This window comes from Perognathus longimembris, chromosome 17, assembly GCF_023159225.1.
Source record: "Perognathus longimembris pacificus isolate PPM17 chromosome 17, ASM2315922v1, whole genome shotgun sequence".
In the NCBI taxonomy this organism is placed as follows: Eukaryota; Metazoa; Chordata; class Mammalia; order Rodentia; family Heteromyidae; genus Perognathus; species Perognathus longimembris.
The window spans coordinates 33,349,837-33,367,642 of NC_063177.1; the positions used below are offsets into that span (position 1 = coordinate 33,349,837).

The 17,806-nt window shown below is 38.5% G+C and overlaps 1 protein-coding gene across 7 annotated transcripts in view; it reads left to right on the plus strand.

Moving 5' to 3' along the window:
* The window catches only part of Spag9 (sperm associated antigen 9), a 117,401-nt gene that overhangs the window by 41,219 nt on the left and 58,376 nt on the right, over nucleotides 1-17,806 (plus strand). For 5 of the 7 annotated variants that reach the window (XM_048366919.1, XM_048366920.1, XM_048366921.1 and 2 more), the window contains 2 exons: nucleotides 5,052-5,146; nucleotides 9,822-9,972. In XM_048366919.1, the coding sequence (XP_048222876.1) occupies nucleotides 5,052-5,146; nucleotides 9,822-9,972 (246 nt within the window). Of the gene's footprint in view, nucleotides 1-5,051; nucleotides 5,147-5,853; nucleotides 6,015-9,821; nucleotides 9,973-17,806 lie in introns of those variants that run through there. The other 2 variants (XM_048366924.1, XM_048366925.1) reach the window with 1 other exon arrangement.

Below are 17,806 nucleotides of genomic sequence, written 5' to 3' on the forward strand. Positions count from 1 at the left end.
TCTGGCCATTTTCTGTATATGTGGTGCTGGGGAATCGAACCTAGGGCCTCGTGTATCCGAGGCAGGCACTCTTGCCACTAGGCTATATCCCCAGCCCACTGAGCATGAGTTTTTAGTGTTTTAAATGAACAGCTCTCCAAAGCTATTAAGAAACAATTCTCTGTCAGACTCTTATGTATTGCATTTGCTTCTATCTTGTTACTATAAATATTATTTTGTGTAGTGTATTACAGTCTTCAGTTTACATACCTAGGTAAATAAAATTTTCACAAGTTTATTCAATGTTTGTTACATGAGAAAAAGTAATTCCTGTTGTTTTCACTAATTCTCTTTCCTAAGATAGTTCTAGTCTACCTACCTGTTTATTGGTATTAGAGACAGCTCAGGGCCTTGCACATAATAAGCATACATGATACCAATGAACTCCATACAGGGGGCTGGGAATATGGCCTAGTGGCAAGAGTGCTTGTCTCAGCACCCCACATATAGAGAAAACGGCCAGAAGTGGCGCTGTCGCTCAAGTGGTAGAGTGCTAACCTTGAGCAAAAAGAAGCCAGGGAGAGTGCTCAGACCCTGAGTACAAGGCCCAGGACTGGCAAAAAAAAAAAGAACTCCATACAGAACCCTACTAGTGTTCAGTTCTCATTTTTCCATTGACTTGTCCAGTGGAGACTTATGTAGTTGCTTTTTTTTGGGGGGGGGGGGGGAAGGGACAGTCCTAGGGCTTGGACTCGGCCTGAACACTGTCCCTGGTTTCTTTTTGCTCAAGGCTAGCACTCTACCACTTGAACCACAGAGCCACTTCTAGCTTTTTCTATATATGTGGTGCTGAGGAATCTAAACACTCTAACATTAGGCCATATTTCCAGCCCTGTGGTTGCTTTTAAAGGCTGTAAAATTTCATTGCACTCAATTTCATTTGCTTTTGAATAATCCCTCCCTCCCTCCCTCCCTCCCTCCCTCCCTCCCTCCCTCCCTCCCTTCCTCCCTTCCTCCCCACCCTTCATTCATTTTTCTTTTTGTGCTGGTCTTGGGGCTTGAACCCAGGCCCAAAGATGTCTTTGAACTTTTTTGCTCAAGGTTAGCACTTCTGCCAGTTGAATCACAGCTCAAACTTAGGCTTTTTCGGTAGTTAATTGGTGATAAGTGTCATGGACTTTCCTGCTTGGGCTGGTTTCAAACCTTGATCCTCAGATCTCAGCCTCCTGAGTGGCTAGGATTACAGGCATGAGCCACCAGTGCTTTGCCATTTTATTTTTAACTCTGGTATGGGGCTTGGAACTCAGGGCCCTGTATTCTCACTCAGCTTGATTGTTCATGACTGGTGCTTTCCCATGCCTCTACCCTGACTCTTTGCTGGTTAATTAGAAAATGGAGTCTTTCCAACTTCGTTGCCAGAATTGGCTTTGAAACTCAATCCTCAAAAGACTCAGCCTCCTGTGTGACTAGGATTTTAAGTGTTAGCCACTGGCGTAGTTTACTTTCTTCCTGATTGTCCTGACAAGTGAGGTTTACTACCACCCAAAGCAGGAAAATGTCACAGAATTGATATCCATTGTAGAAGGAAAAGATCACAAAGGGCTGGACCCATAGAGCTTTGAGAAGACAGGAGCAGGTTATATAGCAGCTATTTTCTGAATGTCAAAAATACCCACATTTAAATAAAACTGTATTTGGCAGGTATTGAGCTCTTCAGCTCAATCAAGGCTAGTGCTCTACCTACTTGAGACACAGTACCACTTCTGGCCTTTTTTGTTTATGTGGTACTGAGGAATCAAACCCAGGGCTTCATACATGATAGGCAAGCACTCTACCGCTAAGCCACATTTCCTACATTCTTGAAAGACAGACTGTAAGGTGAAATTTCATATTTTCCCTCCACATACCCATTTTGCAAAAGTGAACATTTGTTTCTACAGGAAAAAAAAAACTGACATCAACTTCATTTGAAAAGATTTCCATTTCTACACTTTTGGGGAATGATAGGCTTGGAAGAAATTTCGATCTCAGGGAAATTATTATGGGGTCAAAGATATGGGCCTGGTGAGCTGGGAAGGTGGCTTAGTGGTAGTGTGCTTGCCTAGCATGCATGAAGCCCTGGTTTAATTCCTCAGCACCACATAAACAGAAAAGGCCAGAAGTGGAGCTGTGGCTTAAGTGGTAGAGTGCTAGCCTTGAGCAAAAGAAGCTCAGAGACAGTGCCCAGGTCCTGAGTTCAAGCCCAGGACTGGCTAAAAATAAAGATCTGGGCCTGTGTGTAAAGCATGACAACTTTCTCAGACTGCCACACCGCTGTGTTCATAGCATTTCCACTTTAGCACCTACCTTCATCCATGCCCTAAGAGGCTCTCCTATTTTGTTTTGTTCACAGTAGGTTTTTATAACACAAAAACTTTTTTTTTCTATTTGGTTACACTGGTTCTTTTATTTTGAAAAACAGGCGTATATGTTTCTTTCTTGTTTTGTTTTGCTAGTACCATGGCATTTTGAGCTTGCTTGTTTTTTTTGTTAGAGACTGGTACCCTACAATTTGAGCCATATGCCTTCAGCCCATACTGTGAAGTTCTATTATTAAAATTTTTTTTAAATTTTAGTTTATTTTTTCTGTTTTTTGTACATTTATAGAATATAATGCATATTATTTTAGATATCAGGAAATGCTTTTGAGTGTGGGGTTCTCTTGTGGGTGGGAGGAAGAAAGCACAATGAGCTCATTCCCAGCTTAGAGAGTTAACTAAAAGGACAGATACAGCATGAGTCCTGTAATGCTTAACTGGCTCAGATGATTGAGGGAGGTAGACCTCAGTTGTAGTCTCCATGTAATGACAGAGCAATTAATTATTAGCTTATTGGCTTGGGAAAGTTATTTTGATCTGCAACTAAAGTTTATCTGTAAAATTGTTCTGTTGTGATGATTAAATGAAAAAAATGGCTATAAATTAATTACTATAAAAGCAGTCTGGGGGAAATTGCAGATTTCTCCTCTGAAATGCTTAATGTAAAACTTAGGTTCTTCCATTTGAACAAAGCAATTTTATATGATTACTATCTAGTATTTAAGAATTCAAATTAGGGTGTACTCTTTACCTGACTACTCCTCTGTACATCACCTTTATTATAACATTTTTTTTTTAAATTCAAGTTAGGACTTCTAAAAACATTATTGTGGGGTATTGGTATCTCTCGTCTGTAATCCTAGCTACTCAGAAGTCTGGGATCTGAAAATCTATTCAATGCCAGAACAGGCAGGAAAGTCCTTGAGTCTCTTTATTTCCAATTAACCACCAAACAAAGGGGGAAGAATTTTGGCTTTTTTGAGTAGTTTATTGGAGATAAGAGTCTCTCAGGGGCTGGGAATATGGCCTAGTGTTAAAATGCTCACTTCGTATACATGAAGCCTCGGGTTCAATTCCTAAGCACCACATATATAGAAAAAGCCAGAAGTGGCACTGTGGATCAAGTGGTAGATTGCTAGCCTTGAGCATAAAGAAGCCAGGGACAGTGCTTAGGCCCTAAGTTCAAGCCCCAGGACTGGCAAAAAAGTCTCACGGACTTTCCTGCCCAGACTGGGAATCCTCAGATCTCAGTCTCCAAAGTAGCTAGGATTATAGATGTGAACTATTAGTGCCTGGACACTTTTTTTCCCCCTGTGCCTATCTTGTGTCTTGAACTCAGGGCCTGGGCCCTGTCCCTGAACTTTTTTGGCTCTAGGCTAGTGCTCTACCACTTGAGCTTCAGTGCCATTACCATCCGTTTCTGAATAGTTTATTGGAGATAAAAGTCTCATGGATTTCCTACTCAGACTAGCTAGCTTAGAACCACGATCCTCAGATTTCAACCTCCTGAGTAGCTAGCATTATAGGCGTGAGCCAGCAGGACCTGACATATTTGTATTTGAAGTATTTTAATTCTAAATTTAGGTTTCTTAAGTGTGAAAGTAAAGATTATCAAGAATCAATTAAGGGGCTGGGGATATGGCCTAGTGGCAAGAGAGCTTGCCTCGTATACATGAGGCCCTGGGTTCGATTCCCCAGCACCACATATACAGAAAACGGCTAGAAGTGGCACTGTGGCTCAAGTGGCAGAGTGCTAGCCTTGAGCAAAAGGAAGCCAGGGACAGTGCTCAGGCCCTGAGTCCAAGGCCCAGGACTGGCCAAAAAAAAAAAAAGAATCAATTAAGATCTTATAAATTTCTTAATAGTTTATGTACTTTATATTCTTGAAGCTTTCCACTTTTGTATTTAGCATTTTTGTCATGTTTTCTTAGCTAAGACTCAAAATGTTTTGGTGTTTTTTATTTGCATTAACTTGTTACTACTATTACGGATGATTATATTAAGTAATATAAATTAGCAGACAAAGGAGATACTATTTTAGCCTTCTCAAATCTACAGAAACAAGAAATAAACAGTTAAGTTTGAAATTAATTAAATTGAAAATGATCTTTACTTCTCCAGTCCGTCTTAACATGAGAAAAAGATAAACACTGAGGATTTGGCTTTTTCTGAAGTTTCACATTAACTTATTTCGCATTTTAGTAAACAAGTTTCTCAAATGCTATGTATTATTTTTCTCTACTGTCTATCAATGTCTGTATACTAATTTGTGTTGTTTATACCAATATTAATTTGGCATCACATATTATAAAAAATTTAAATTATGTCATTTGCATATTCTTTTACCATTAGTTTTTTTTTTGTGTTTTTTTTTTTGGCCAGTTCTGGGGCTTGGACTCAGGGCCTGAGCACTGTCCCTGGCTTCTTTTTTGCTCAAGGTTAGCACTCTGCCACTTGAGCCACAGCGCCACTTCTGGCCATTTTCGGTATATGTGGTGCTGGGGAATTGAACCCAGGGCCTCATGTACACGAGTCAAGCACTCTTGCCACTAGGCCACATCCCCAGCCCTACCATTAGTTTTTTATTTCCTAATTATCTTTTACATCGAATTAAGAGTAATCTTATAAATAAAAGCAGTACAAAATGTTTGGCTTATTATAATACTTTATTTTATTCCAGGCTTAAATGTGTTTTATTTTTCTTTCTGAAAATAGATGATCCATAATTACATGGAGCACTTAGAAAGAACAAAACTTCATCAGCTCTCAGGGAGTGATCAACTAGAGTCTACAGCTCATAGTAGAATTAGGTAAGCTTTTGTCATACATTTTGCCTTGAGAAAGAGTGAAATAATGTCTTTTTTATTTCTGTTTCTTTTGTTCTTTAATCCTGGAACAATAGTTAGGCTGATTCAGAAAGCTCTCCACTATGGTTGGAATGCTGCAAGAAGAGAATAGGGTGGAAAAAGAGAAACAAACTTCAATATTAAAAAGGCAGATTGTGACTTATGCTATATAAACAGCATATCAAACCAGTGTTTTGATTGTTTTTGTTACTTAATGAAATTTAAAATAGGTATGAAATTTTCTAATTTGTGGAAATGTAAAAATTACATTTCTTCTATATTGTTGGTCCTTTCTGTTGCAGACAGGCATGTTTGAAAGGATTAGCTATCCATCTGTTTGGTGTAGGAGCATGAATAAATTATGCAGATGTCTAGCTTTGTAGCCAATGGGCTAAGCCAAGACACTTACTAGAGAGGAAAATAGTTAACAGGCTGCTTGTCGCTCTGGATTGCTGCATAAATGCTAGCAGCAGCAGCTCTATGGTTATGAGGTGAGGAGAGCAGAATGACGTCATCGCTTGGGAAGCCGCTGCAGGATGGAGTGGAAAGCTGCTGCTGATGGCATTGTTTTTGTGGCAGCAGCTGAATGACAGATCCTCACTACAAAGATACCCCTTTGGCCCCCGTGTAGGCCTCCTGCTTCGGACGTTTCACCATGCCAGCACAGCGCCATGAGTCCTGGATGCATGCTGCTGTTTGTGTTTGGCTTTGTTGGCGGGGCGGTGGTCATTAATTCTGCTATCTTAGTATCTCTCTCTGTTTTGCTGCTTGTGCACTTTTCTATTTCTACCGGTGTGCCAGCTCTGACGCAGAACCTACCAAGGATACTCAGGTACTCTAGTCTTTTAGAAGCCCTTGCTTGGCTGGTTTTAAGAAATTTTATTACCGTGGTCTGCTTTGTAACCATTTCTATTGCAGATTGAAACAATAGAAAATGGCCTGAAGCTAAAATGTCTATTCCTATTTTTAGTAATTTAGAGGCCACCACTTAGGAATATTGCTTTGTGTTTAGAAATTTCTGAGCAAAGAAAAGGATTTTTATATTGTACTTACACTTAAGTACAAGGTCATTATGATCTTGTTTTAGACAGAATGTTCAAAGAGTGAAATGAGAGCAGGAGTAGAGCACCAGGTGTAAGTGTATACAACCTCTGGGCTTAGCTTCTGAGTATTTAGGAACAAATATCTTTCATGCTAGGTCTTGCAAACAATTAGACACAGACCATGGATTCATTTTGTTCTAATTTTTATCCTTTGCCTGATGGAGGTGTTGATATTAAGTTAAAATTTTATAATTTTAATAACAGCTCACAGGAAGCAAAAATTCAAATGTTTTCCTTCTAAAATAAAATACATTTTAAAGGGTTTTAACTTTTTAGGGCAGCAATGCATTTCCGCACATCAAAGTTGGGAAAGCTTTGCAAAGCCTATTCACTATTGTTGGGTCAGATGTCACCCTTTCTTTTCTTTGTAGTCCTGGGTGATAAATATCCATGCCTATTTGTGGGGGTAGTCATTAATCTCTGTAGCTTTACTGCTGTTCACTCTGCTAGTAGCTTGTAAGAGCCATCTTTTGCATGTTAGAGACTTACAGTTTGGACTTTTAATGTTTTATTATTTATCAAACTCAAAGTATGTGATTTGTTCAGATTTCTGTTTTGTGCATGATTTTAAAAGGTTCAGAATATGTTTTTTTATTATTTAAACAGCTACAAAATAAGTAAATACTAATTGTGGATTTAGATAAATTAAGAACAATTTAAGTAGTTAGATCCTTCAGTATGTTCCATTTCATTTGTAGGCCAGTTCATATTAAATTTTAGTTAAACACACAAATTAGATTACATCTACAGTCTTAAGTAAGCGTTGAATTATGTATGTGTATTATTTTATATTTATTTAGAGATAGTATATGGAGCACAGGTTGTCCTGGAACTCTTTAAGTAGCACCCAGGCTGGCCCCCAAACTCCTCATTCTCTTACCTCAACCTGCTGAATACACCACCATGCCCAGCTCTTTCCTGATTAATAAAACTCAGGAACAGTCTCATTACTTGTATATATTATTAGTACATGAAGGATTTGCATATAGATCTATATATTGAGGCTTTAAGGAATTTAAAAACATAGAATCCAGAAAAAAATAAAATTATCATCATCATTATTATTATTGTCATCATGGGGCTTGAACTTAGGGCCTGGGCAAATTTTTTTTTTTTTTTTTTGTGTACATGCCAGTATTGGGGCTTGAACTCAAGACCTACCTCCCTTCCCTCCCCTCCCCTCCCCTCCCCTCCCCTCCCCTCCCCTCCCCTCCCCTCCTCTCCCCCTTCCCTCCCTCTTCCTCTCCCCTCCTTTTCTGCCATTCCTGGGGCTTGAATTCAAGGCTTGAAACAGCTCTTTTCATTTATGTGGTACTGAGGAATTGAATCCAGGGCTTTGTGTACGCTAGGCAAGCACCCTACCACTAAGCCACATTCCCAGCCCAAGACTTTTTTGTGTGTGTGCCAGTCCTGGGTCTTGAACTCAGGGCCTGAGCACTGTCCCTGGCTTCTTTTTGCTCAAGGCAAGCACTCTACCACTTGAGCCACAGTTCCACTTCTGACCTTTTCTGTTTATGTGGTGCTGAGGAATCGAACCCAGGGCTTCATGCATGCAAGGCAAGCACTTTACTGCTAAGACATATTAATTGGAGATTAGGGTCTCCTGGACTTAACTTGCCCAAGCTAGCTTTGAACTGTGATCCTCAGATCTCAACCTCCTGAGTAGCTCAGATTACAGGCACGCTTTACTTGTATTTTGAATTGTAGATTTAGTAGAAAACTAAGACTTGAATTTGACACTACCTCCAAAAGTTTCAAGCTTTTTTTGGTAATTAATATGTATGAAAATTAACATGTTGGCAGTATATAAGAAAATATTATAATGACTAGCTTATATATTGATTCCTGTTAGCAGTGTGACAAATTCACTTGAAGTCTGTTATCTTCCCAGCTACCTCTGTGCTTTAGGTTATAAAGTTTTCCATTAGACTCAAGTCTGATTAAATTCCCAGTCACCTTTTAATTAAGGCTTGAAAGAGTATGTTATACAATAGAGGAGGGATACAATAGAGGGAGCTTGGGGGGTGGGGGTAAGAATGTTTAAAGGAGTGACATTGACCAAGGCACATTTTATTCATATGCTTTGTTGAATGGCAACTCCCTTGAACAACTACCTAAAGATAATAAATTTTAAAAATAGAAAGAGGGTTGGGGAAAGAAAATAGAGGTCAAGTACTAATCTTAGACCCTTGGATTTTTCTGTTCTCAAAATTTAGTATAATTATCAGATTGGCAACTTTTCATTTTGGACTTGGGGAGAAAAAAACCTCACTATCAACATCTGTTCATGTTCTTTAATAAAAGAAGGGACATTTTAAGATTAAAGAAACAGAAAGGTATTGCTTTTGGAATCGTTTGTCTTTTAATCCTTTGTCTCTCGATTTTGGTATTCCCTTTCCCTTCCTTAAGTTATAATACACTTATGTGCAGTATACAGGGTACTAAGATCAGATACAGTGATAGAGGGGGTGAAACCACAGGAAAGAAATACAAGAGAGAAAAAAAAGCAACAGAGAAGGTATGATTTAAAATAAGGAACAAGTTCCACATTGTGGAACTGTTGACAAGTAAAATATGTTACTGTATTATCTATTAGAGAAGTAATAAGTGATGCTTCTTTTTGACATGGACTTATAAAAACTTTGTTGCTAAAAAAAAAAGCCTTTGTTGCTGACTAGCATGGGCTATGGATCAGTGATAAATGATAGATGACCACCTTAATTTAATAATAGATTTAGCATTAAAATTCTGTCCTTTATTGTTCTTATTGTTCTCCAGCATTTAAGTTTAAAGAATTGATGAATTTGTTATAGTGATCTCATTTCTATCCTCTTAAAAGCATTTGCATTTAGAATCTTTAGATCAACAAAGCATATGTTTCTTGTTGAAATTTTATTATAAAAATGATAAGTTTTAACTGAAAATTTCCACAAAACATTGATAGTCAACAATTCTCTCATGGAATTTTTTGGGCTGCTTGTTGGGAGAAAACTCAAAGTGGTTTTTTCATATGTATTATTCCTGAAAGGCACTCCTATAGTGGGGCATGTGGAAAAATACAACTTTTCTACTTTAGGAGAAAGAAAAAACTTTTAGGGTCCTTTTTGCCATTTAATTGATAGCCTTGACTTGGTTTTCATACTGATTTCCCTCTAGGCTCTCTGCCTGGGGTGAAGAAGCTTCAGTAAAGACTTGGGGACTAGAAGCAGAGGTTGGGCTTCCTTAAAGGACAAGGCTGCAGTTGCTTCATAGAGCTTCTTCATGTGAAACTAACTAGGCCAGACCACCGACTGCATCCAGGGGAAGTGTTATCAGTAGCTTACCACATTTCCTAAACTTTCTTGACATTTTTCTAAGGTAATTTCTGAGGCTAATTTAAATTTCATAGATATCTCTTTGGTAAGTTCACTCATTCAAATGGACCGACAGTATGACTTAAGAATTATTATTTACTACAAAATTGTGACAATCCAAGCTTAGTTGTGGCAAAATAAAAATAAATGAATGTTTAATTTTTTTCTCTCCTCTCCAAATAGAAAAGAACGCCCTATATCATTAGGGATTTTCCCATTACCTGCTGGAGACGGATTACTTACACCTGACACTCAGAAAGGAGGTGAGACCCCAGGATCAGAGCAATGGAAATTTCAGGAATTAAGTCAACCACGTTCTCATACCAGCCTGAAGGTAAGCTTTATTCTGTTGAGGCTGCCAGGTTACTTTTATAAACTTTCTTTTCATCTAAGTAGAAGTAACAAGACAACCAGAATGTTATATAGTTTATATGCATTTTATTTTGTAAAATTGAAACCTTTTTTAAAAAATTGGAAATGAGCTTTTCTAGATATGTATAAGTTTTTAGTATTCTATTTTTATATAGGAAAAGAAATGAAGCATTATTACATCTTGCTTGGCATATTAATGATAGAAATTAGTTTCTATTTTATTTAGACTACATAATATGATGTAGAGTAGTGAACCACTGTAAATGAACCTAATTCTGTTGTATGTATATATGATTGTTTGTTTGTTTACATATCAGGGATCAAACCAGGACTTTATTCATGTTCTCTACCCCTGACCAACATCCCTAAGAGTGGAGATACACTAATAATTCGTTTTTAAGTCTTTACCGGTGCCATTGACTCACATCTTTCATTCTAGCCACTCAAGAGTCTGAGATCTGAGATCCTGGTTCAAAACCAGCCCAGGCATGAAAGTCCATGAGACTTTTATCTCCAATTAGCCACCAAAAAGCCAGAATGGAGCTGTTGCTCAATTGGTAGAGCCCTGGCCTTGAGCACAAAAGTTTGCATGCCCAGGCCCTAAGTTGAAGCCTCAGGACTGGCAAAAACAAAAAACAAGAATATGCTTAAAGTTTGATTATAAAAAAGAAGCCTTGTTATATTATAAAACCTACTCTGTCATAAAACACATAGGCCACCTGTTAGTATTCAAATGAAGTACTTGTATCCTATCTTCTTTTTTTATATTTCTCTTCATAATAAATACATGATCTTAGAATGTAAAAATAGTTCTTACCAGCTCCTAATATATTCTCATCTGTTTATTTTCCTGTTTCTTTTTCACACTGAGATGATAAATTCCATCTTTAAAATAAGAAAGATTATAGTTAACCACATCACTTTTTATTCATGACTCAAAGTGAAGTATACCTTTTACCTGTATAAACTGCAGATAGGAGAATTTTTTTTCCAGTCCTAGGGCTTGAACTCAGGGCCTGAGTGCTGTCCCTGGCTTCCTTTTGCTCAAGGCTAAAACTATCCCTCTTGAGCTACAGCACCACTTCAGTTTTTTTCTTTTTATGTGGTACTGAGAAATCGAACTCAGGCCTTCATGCATGCTAGGCAAGCACTCTACCACTAAGCCACATCCCAGCCCCCCAGGAGATTTATTTACTACTGTATTCCTAGCACTTAGAAAAGTTTACAGCACATTGTAGGTACTCAAAATATGCTGTTTTTGTGTGTGTTTTTTTAAAGAATTACCTGGCTTAGAAGTTAAATTTTTTGTTTTTATTTTTGGTGGTACTGCAGGTTGAACTAAGTAAGGGCCTCTCACTTACTAAGTAGGCACTCTACCTCATTTGTCTTTAGTTGTTTTTGTTGTTGTTGTTTTGCCAGTCCTGGGGCTTGAACTCAGGGCCCAGGTACCCTTCCTGAGCTTCTTTTGCTCAAGGCTAGCACTCTACCACTTGAGCCACAATACTACTTCCAGCCTTTCCAGTTTATGTGGTAACAAGGAATAGAACCCAGGGCATGCTAGACAAGCACTCTACCACTAAGTCACCTTTCCAGCCCTTTAATTATTTTTTGGATAGGGTTTTGCTGAATGTTTTCTTTGTTTTTGTTTTTGTTTTTTTACCAGTCCTGGGCCTTGGATTCAGAGCCTGAGCACTGTCCCTGGCTTCTTTTTGCTCAAGGCTAGTACTCTGCCACTTGAGCAACAGTGCCACTCCTGGCCATTTTCTATATATGTGGTGCTGGGGAATCGAACCCAGGGCTTCATGTATACAAGGCAAGTACTCTTGCTACTAGGCCATGTTCCCAGCCCTTTTCTTTGTTTTTAATACTCCCAGGACCAGCCTTAGGCTGCAGTTATCCTACCCAGCATTCCTTCTTGTGCCACTGAGCCTGGCTTGATTGTTGAGATGAGCATCTTACTAACTTTTGCCCATACTTTGAAACATGGTGCTTCTGATCTCTGCCTCATGAGTTAGGACTATGTATGGTGTGAACCATCATGCTGTGTCTGTAGCATTTTTAATAATAAGGTCTCTCCCTTTTCCCTGCTTCTTGTTCAGTTTGGCAGCTATTAGTTCAGTATTAGTCCACAGTCATTTATTCCTGTGGCCACACTGGATTTTTATTTTTTAGACTGTGTCTAGGTTAAATGGGTTCTCCAACATACCCATCCTCTTTCCCAAAACAAAAGGAATACTTTTTTAATAAATACTTTTTTTTAATATCAAATATGTATGCAATATGTAGCCATATTTTAATTACTATCTAAAAATGTGCCAAACAAAATTATTGGCTAGGCGTCGTTGGTTCACACCAGTAATCCTAGTTTGAGGGCAGCCCAGGTAGAAAAGGTTGAGAAATCGTTTAACCAATAATTGGGCATAGTAGTGTGTGCCTATCGTCCCAAGCTATATAAAAGACAGAATGGGCACATCCTGTTTCTTCATCTGCCCTCTCAGAAAAATCTACAAGACTACATTTTAGCCAGACTCAGTAGTATACTCTTATCACCCCAGGAACAGTAGGGAGTCTAAAGTAGTCTAATCAGTGCTCAGGCAAGTTCAAAATAACCAGTGAAAAACTGGGCTACATGCATGATTCAGCAGTAGAGCACTTACCTAGCAAGTGCAAGGCTCTGAGTTCAAACACTCGTACCACATAAACAAAAATAAATAAAAGAGAGAAACAGATTGAGAGAGAGAGATTATTCTAATTCTCTGTGTTATTTAATCTAGTGACAAGCTGTGGCAGAACTTGACTGGCAGGTTATAAACCAATTAAGAAATGATTAATGAGGATTTAAACCTAAGAACTTTGTGTCCTCACTGAAATTAATAAGGCCAGTACCCCCCAGAAAGTTTCCAAACCACCCTGCACACATATATTCACATATTTGGTCTAAACATGGAGCCACTAAAACAGCTAAAGGCTCAATAGATTACAGTTTGTCAAATGAAGTGTCATATTACAAATGTGAAATATATCTGATAATTAGAAGTAATTTTATTATTTACTCAAGCCCTTATAAAGAATCAGGTGTCATTCTCTGTCTTTATCCAGGCCTAGAATCACAGATTAAGTTCCTTTATGGACCTCATCTTGGTTTCCATGTGAGATAGAATTGGAGTAGACTTCTAACTGAAAATACCCTATAACTTTCATTTCTTCTGAGAACTTTGAGGATAATCTGTCTATATTTCATTGTATATTTAAAAAAATTCCTTCTTTCAAAATCTGGTAGAAAGTTTTTTGTTCTCACTTTATCTTTTAGCAGTATTTGACAAATGTGAATTCATTCTTCTTGTTGAAATATGCTCTTCACTTTGCTCCTAAGAGTCTTCTCCCTACCCCCAAACACTTGACTTTTTTCACCAATCCTTCTTCCCTGCTGGTTTTGCTTCTCCTTTTGGTCCTCTAAATGTTGGAGGACGGGTCTAAAACCCAGGCCTTTTCTTAAAATCAAGTTCTGTGTCTGTGAAAATCATATACATATGGATGTTCACAAGTTTCAGTATCCAACTTTGACTTCTTCCCAGAATTTCTAACTGCTTTTCTTTCTAGTTTCTACACATAGAGGTTTTACCTTGATTGATTATCAGTAGGAAATATACCCCCTTTCAAAACCAATCCAAACAACACAGTTTACATGAAGCTTTTTTGCTCAAGGCTAGCATTCTGCCACTTGAGCCACAGCTTCACTTCTGGCTTTTTGGTGGTTAATTGGAGACAAGATTCACACAGACTTTCCCACCTGAGGTTGGCTTCTCCCTATGATCCTCAGATCTCATCCTGAACAATCAGGATTACAGATGTGAGCCACCAGAGCCCAGTGGAGTAGAGGAATTTCACATGGCATGATCAACCAAGATTTTGTATGGAGGACTTCTAGAAGAATTTTTTTTTTAAGGAAGCCGTTTGGTTAAAAACTTAGTTTAAAAGTATTCAGTGTAGTTAGTTTAGGTACCAGTGGGTCACATCTGTATTCCTAGCTACTCTGGAGGCAGAGATCTGTGGATTAAGGTTTGAATAGCTAGCCTGAGCACTAACCACTATAAAACCAGAAGTGGTGCTGTAGCTCAAAGTGGTAGAGCACTAACTAACCTTGAGCAGAAAAGCTCAGGGACAGCATCTAGGCCCTGAGTTCAAACCCTACCACTGAGAAAAAAGGGGAAAAAAAGTGGTAAATGTAGGGTAAACTTGTTAAGACAGGTTTTTTTTTTCTCATCTAATTGATTATGTTCATGAACAAGTTGCAAATAAAGGAGGAAACTGAGAACAGAAGGTTGTTTAATCAAGACATTCTTAAAGTAGTGAAGAAATTTTCCCTACCACATAGACTTACTATAAAGCTCTAATAAATATCGTATAGCTTCATTTTCACTTTCTCTTTCTGAAAAATTTAGTTCCAGAGCTACTATATAGGTCTAAGCAAGATTAGTATCTAATAGATTAGTATCTATTATTAGGACATAACTGGGGTAAGTATCCTAGCCCAAGCAATGTTAGAAGAGTTTCCATGTGGGAATAGCCTAGTGTGGAAAGTCGAGCCCAAGCAGTAGTATAAAGAACATCCCTGCAGAACGGCATTCTGGCTGTCAAATCCTGAACAGAATGGGGAGGCCCTTCCTAAGGAGAGGAGTTGGGCATAGGGTGTTAGAGGCTAAGTCATAGGGTGTCAGAAGAAAGCAGTGTGTGTTTGTGTTGGGGGTAGTGGGGAGAAGCACTACAAGTGAGATGTAAAAGGGTGCATGGGAAGAGAAGGGCATTGGCAACAGTTGTGACAGAGGAGGGGATTAGGAGATTTTAGCTCTGGCAGGCAAAGGATGAGAGGTTTTGAGTGGAAGGAATTGTCAGTAGTCATCTGGTGTAGTGAAGTCGAATACAGTGAAGACTGAATTTGTAAGTTTGTAAGTTTGTAGATTTGAGCAGTTTAAGTTGCCAGTAAAACAAGAATAATGAATTATAAAAGGAAGAGATAAGGGGTATAGCCTATATAGCCTACTCCAGAAAGATTGAGTCGAGGGAGAGAAAAAGGCTTTCTTAAGGTAGAGATGGAGATGGCAGGGCATTTTTATTTAGGATGGGAATGACCACGTTGTTTGTGTGCCTGGAATTCAACAGGAGAAATGATAGTAAAGAGATAATTGACAAATCAGAATTCTAGAAGATGGGCAAGGGTAAAGATCATATATTCCCAATTGTAATGCAGGTCTTTATTGATGGAACAACTTGGCTTTCCTTAGACTTTGCTATTATAAATAATGCTGTAGTGAATAACCAAGGCCTAGAAAACAAGATAAAAATTATATGGATGGTAACTCTCTCTCTCTCTCTCTCTCTCTCTCTCTCTCTCTCTCTCTCTCAATCTCTCTCTCTCTCCCCAGAAATGTTTGCATGGGTTTTTTTTTTGGTTGTTTATTTGTTTTTTGCCAGTCCTGGTGCTTGAACTCAGGGTCTGAGCACTGTCCCTGGCTTCTTTTTGCTCAAGACTAACACTCTACCTCTTGAGCCACCGTGCCACTTCTGGCTTTTTCTGTTTATGTGGTGCTAAGTAATCGAACCCAGGGCTTCATGCATGCTAGGCAAGCATCTACCGCTAAGCTACATTCCAAGCCCTGTATTATTTCTTTTAAAGAATATATACTAGGGTGTTGATTGTTAGTATAATGTGACTTTTAGATTGAAAACAACCATTTTTTGTAATTTATTTATTAATTAAACACAAATTTTTTGACAAGGTGTTGTGCAAAAAGGGTACAATTACATAGTAGGGCAGTGTGTATATTTTTTGTGATATCTTACACCCTGTTTTTCTTTCCCTTCCCTGGGTCAGGTAGACATATATACAATACACAGTGTACCAAGAACATATACAGTAGCCACGTGGCCTACGCCCAAGAAAATTCACCTAGGGCTTTAAATGTAATGTTGAGATTAGACAATATGTCGACAGTAGTCTTATATGAATGTACATACATAGCTTTTGAGCTATTGTATTCCACTGAGAGGTCAATTTTTGACCTTTATATGTTGAATAGTTGTTTGGTTTTAGTTACATAATGTTGGGTCGCTGACCCAGTCCTGTGGGAAATACCATTTGACAAGCAGTTTTTGGTTTCACAGACCTGGTCTCTACTGTCTCTCTGTCACCCCTTCTTAACAGTCATATATCAGGGAGATCATGCCCCTTTGTTTTCTGTGTTCTAGCTTGTCTCACTCAACATTATTTGTTCAAGTTCTGACCATTTCCCTGCAAATAACAATATTTCACCATTCCTAATCGCTATGTAGTATTCCATTGTGTATAGGTACCATATTTTTTGGATCCATTCATCTGTGGAGGGGCATCTGGGTTGTTTCCATATTTTGGCTATTGTGAATTGTGCAGCGATAAACATGGAAGTACAAATGTCTTTTTGATATCTTGGGACCTGCTGCTTAGGATAGATGCCTAGGAGTGGTATGGCTGGGTCATAGGGTAGGTCTATATTGAGCTTTTTGAAAAACCTCCATACTGGAGAACAACAATTTTAACTAAAAGATAATTGGATGGTACCTACGTGGGCAAATTTTAGAGTTCTCCTAAAACCATGTGACTGAAATACTTGAGCAGATCTGCTGTGAGTAGCTTGTTAGCAGAGTTGGGTGTATGGGAAGGCAATGGTCAATGTGTGCTGCATTCTTCAGGGGATGTGCTTAGCATACAGAACAGGAGACTCTGAACAGAGCCAGCATTATTGTTGAAAAGAATTTTCCATCCTCCTCCATGTGTGCTTAAGTTCTGAAGTAGTTTCTGTTTTTTTGTTGTTGTTGTTTCATTTTGTTGTTTTACTTTTCACAAGCTTGAATCTCTTAAGTAACTCAAACATATTCCTGTTACTGTTATTAAAGTTCTATTATGTGTGTAATTTCATAAATTTCAGATAGTTAAAAGTTTTTAAAAGTTAAAAAAAGTTAGACTGCAAGATAGTTGTAAAAATAGCAGTTTCCATAAATCTTTCTTCTAGCTTCTCAGAATGCTAATTATAAAATTATTTTCAAAAGTAGGAAAACAGGGGCTGGGGATATAGCCTAGTCGCAAGAGTGCCTGCCTCGGATACACGAGGCCCTAGGTTCGATTCCCCAGCACCACATATACAGAAAACGGCCAGAAGTGGCGCTGTGGCTCAAGTGGCAGAGTGCTAGCCTTGAGCGGGAAGAAGCCAGGGACAGTGCTCAGGCCCTGAGTCCAAGGCCCAGGACTGGCCAAAAAAAAAAAAAAAAGTAGGAAAACAACAGTGGTTAATAATACTGTTAGCTAAACTACAGACTTATATTTGAGTGTCACCAGTTTTTCTGCTAATACCCAGGTTTAGTACTGTATAGGATCCCAGATTTGTGTTTAGTCATCAGATCTCTTTAGTCTCTTTTGGTGTGTGTCATTTTTCTTTTTCATTTATTTCTCTTATTTCTCAAAATAAAAAATTATGTGGTTTAATATGTAGCATGACTCACTATGTAGTCCTGGCTGGACTAAACTTGCCCCCTTCTTCCTCAGCCTCTGAGTACAGGGATTACAAACATGCACCACATGCCTAGTGTATTATACCTTTTTTTTTTTTTTTTTTTTTTTTTTTTGCCAGTCCTGGGCTTGGACTCAGGGCCTGAGCACTGTCCCTGGCTTCTTTTTGCTCAAGGCTAGCACTCTGCCACTTGAGCCACAGCGCCACTTCTGGCCGTTTTCTATATATGTGGTGTTGGGAAATCGAACTCAGGGC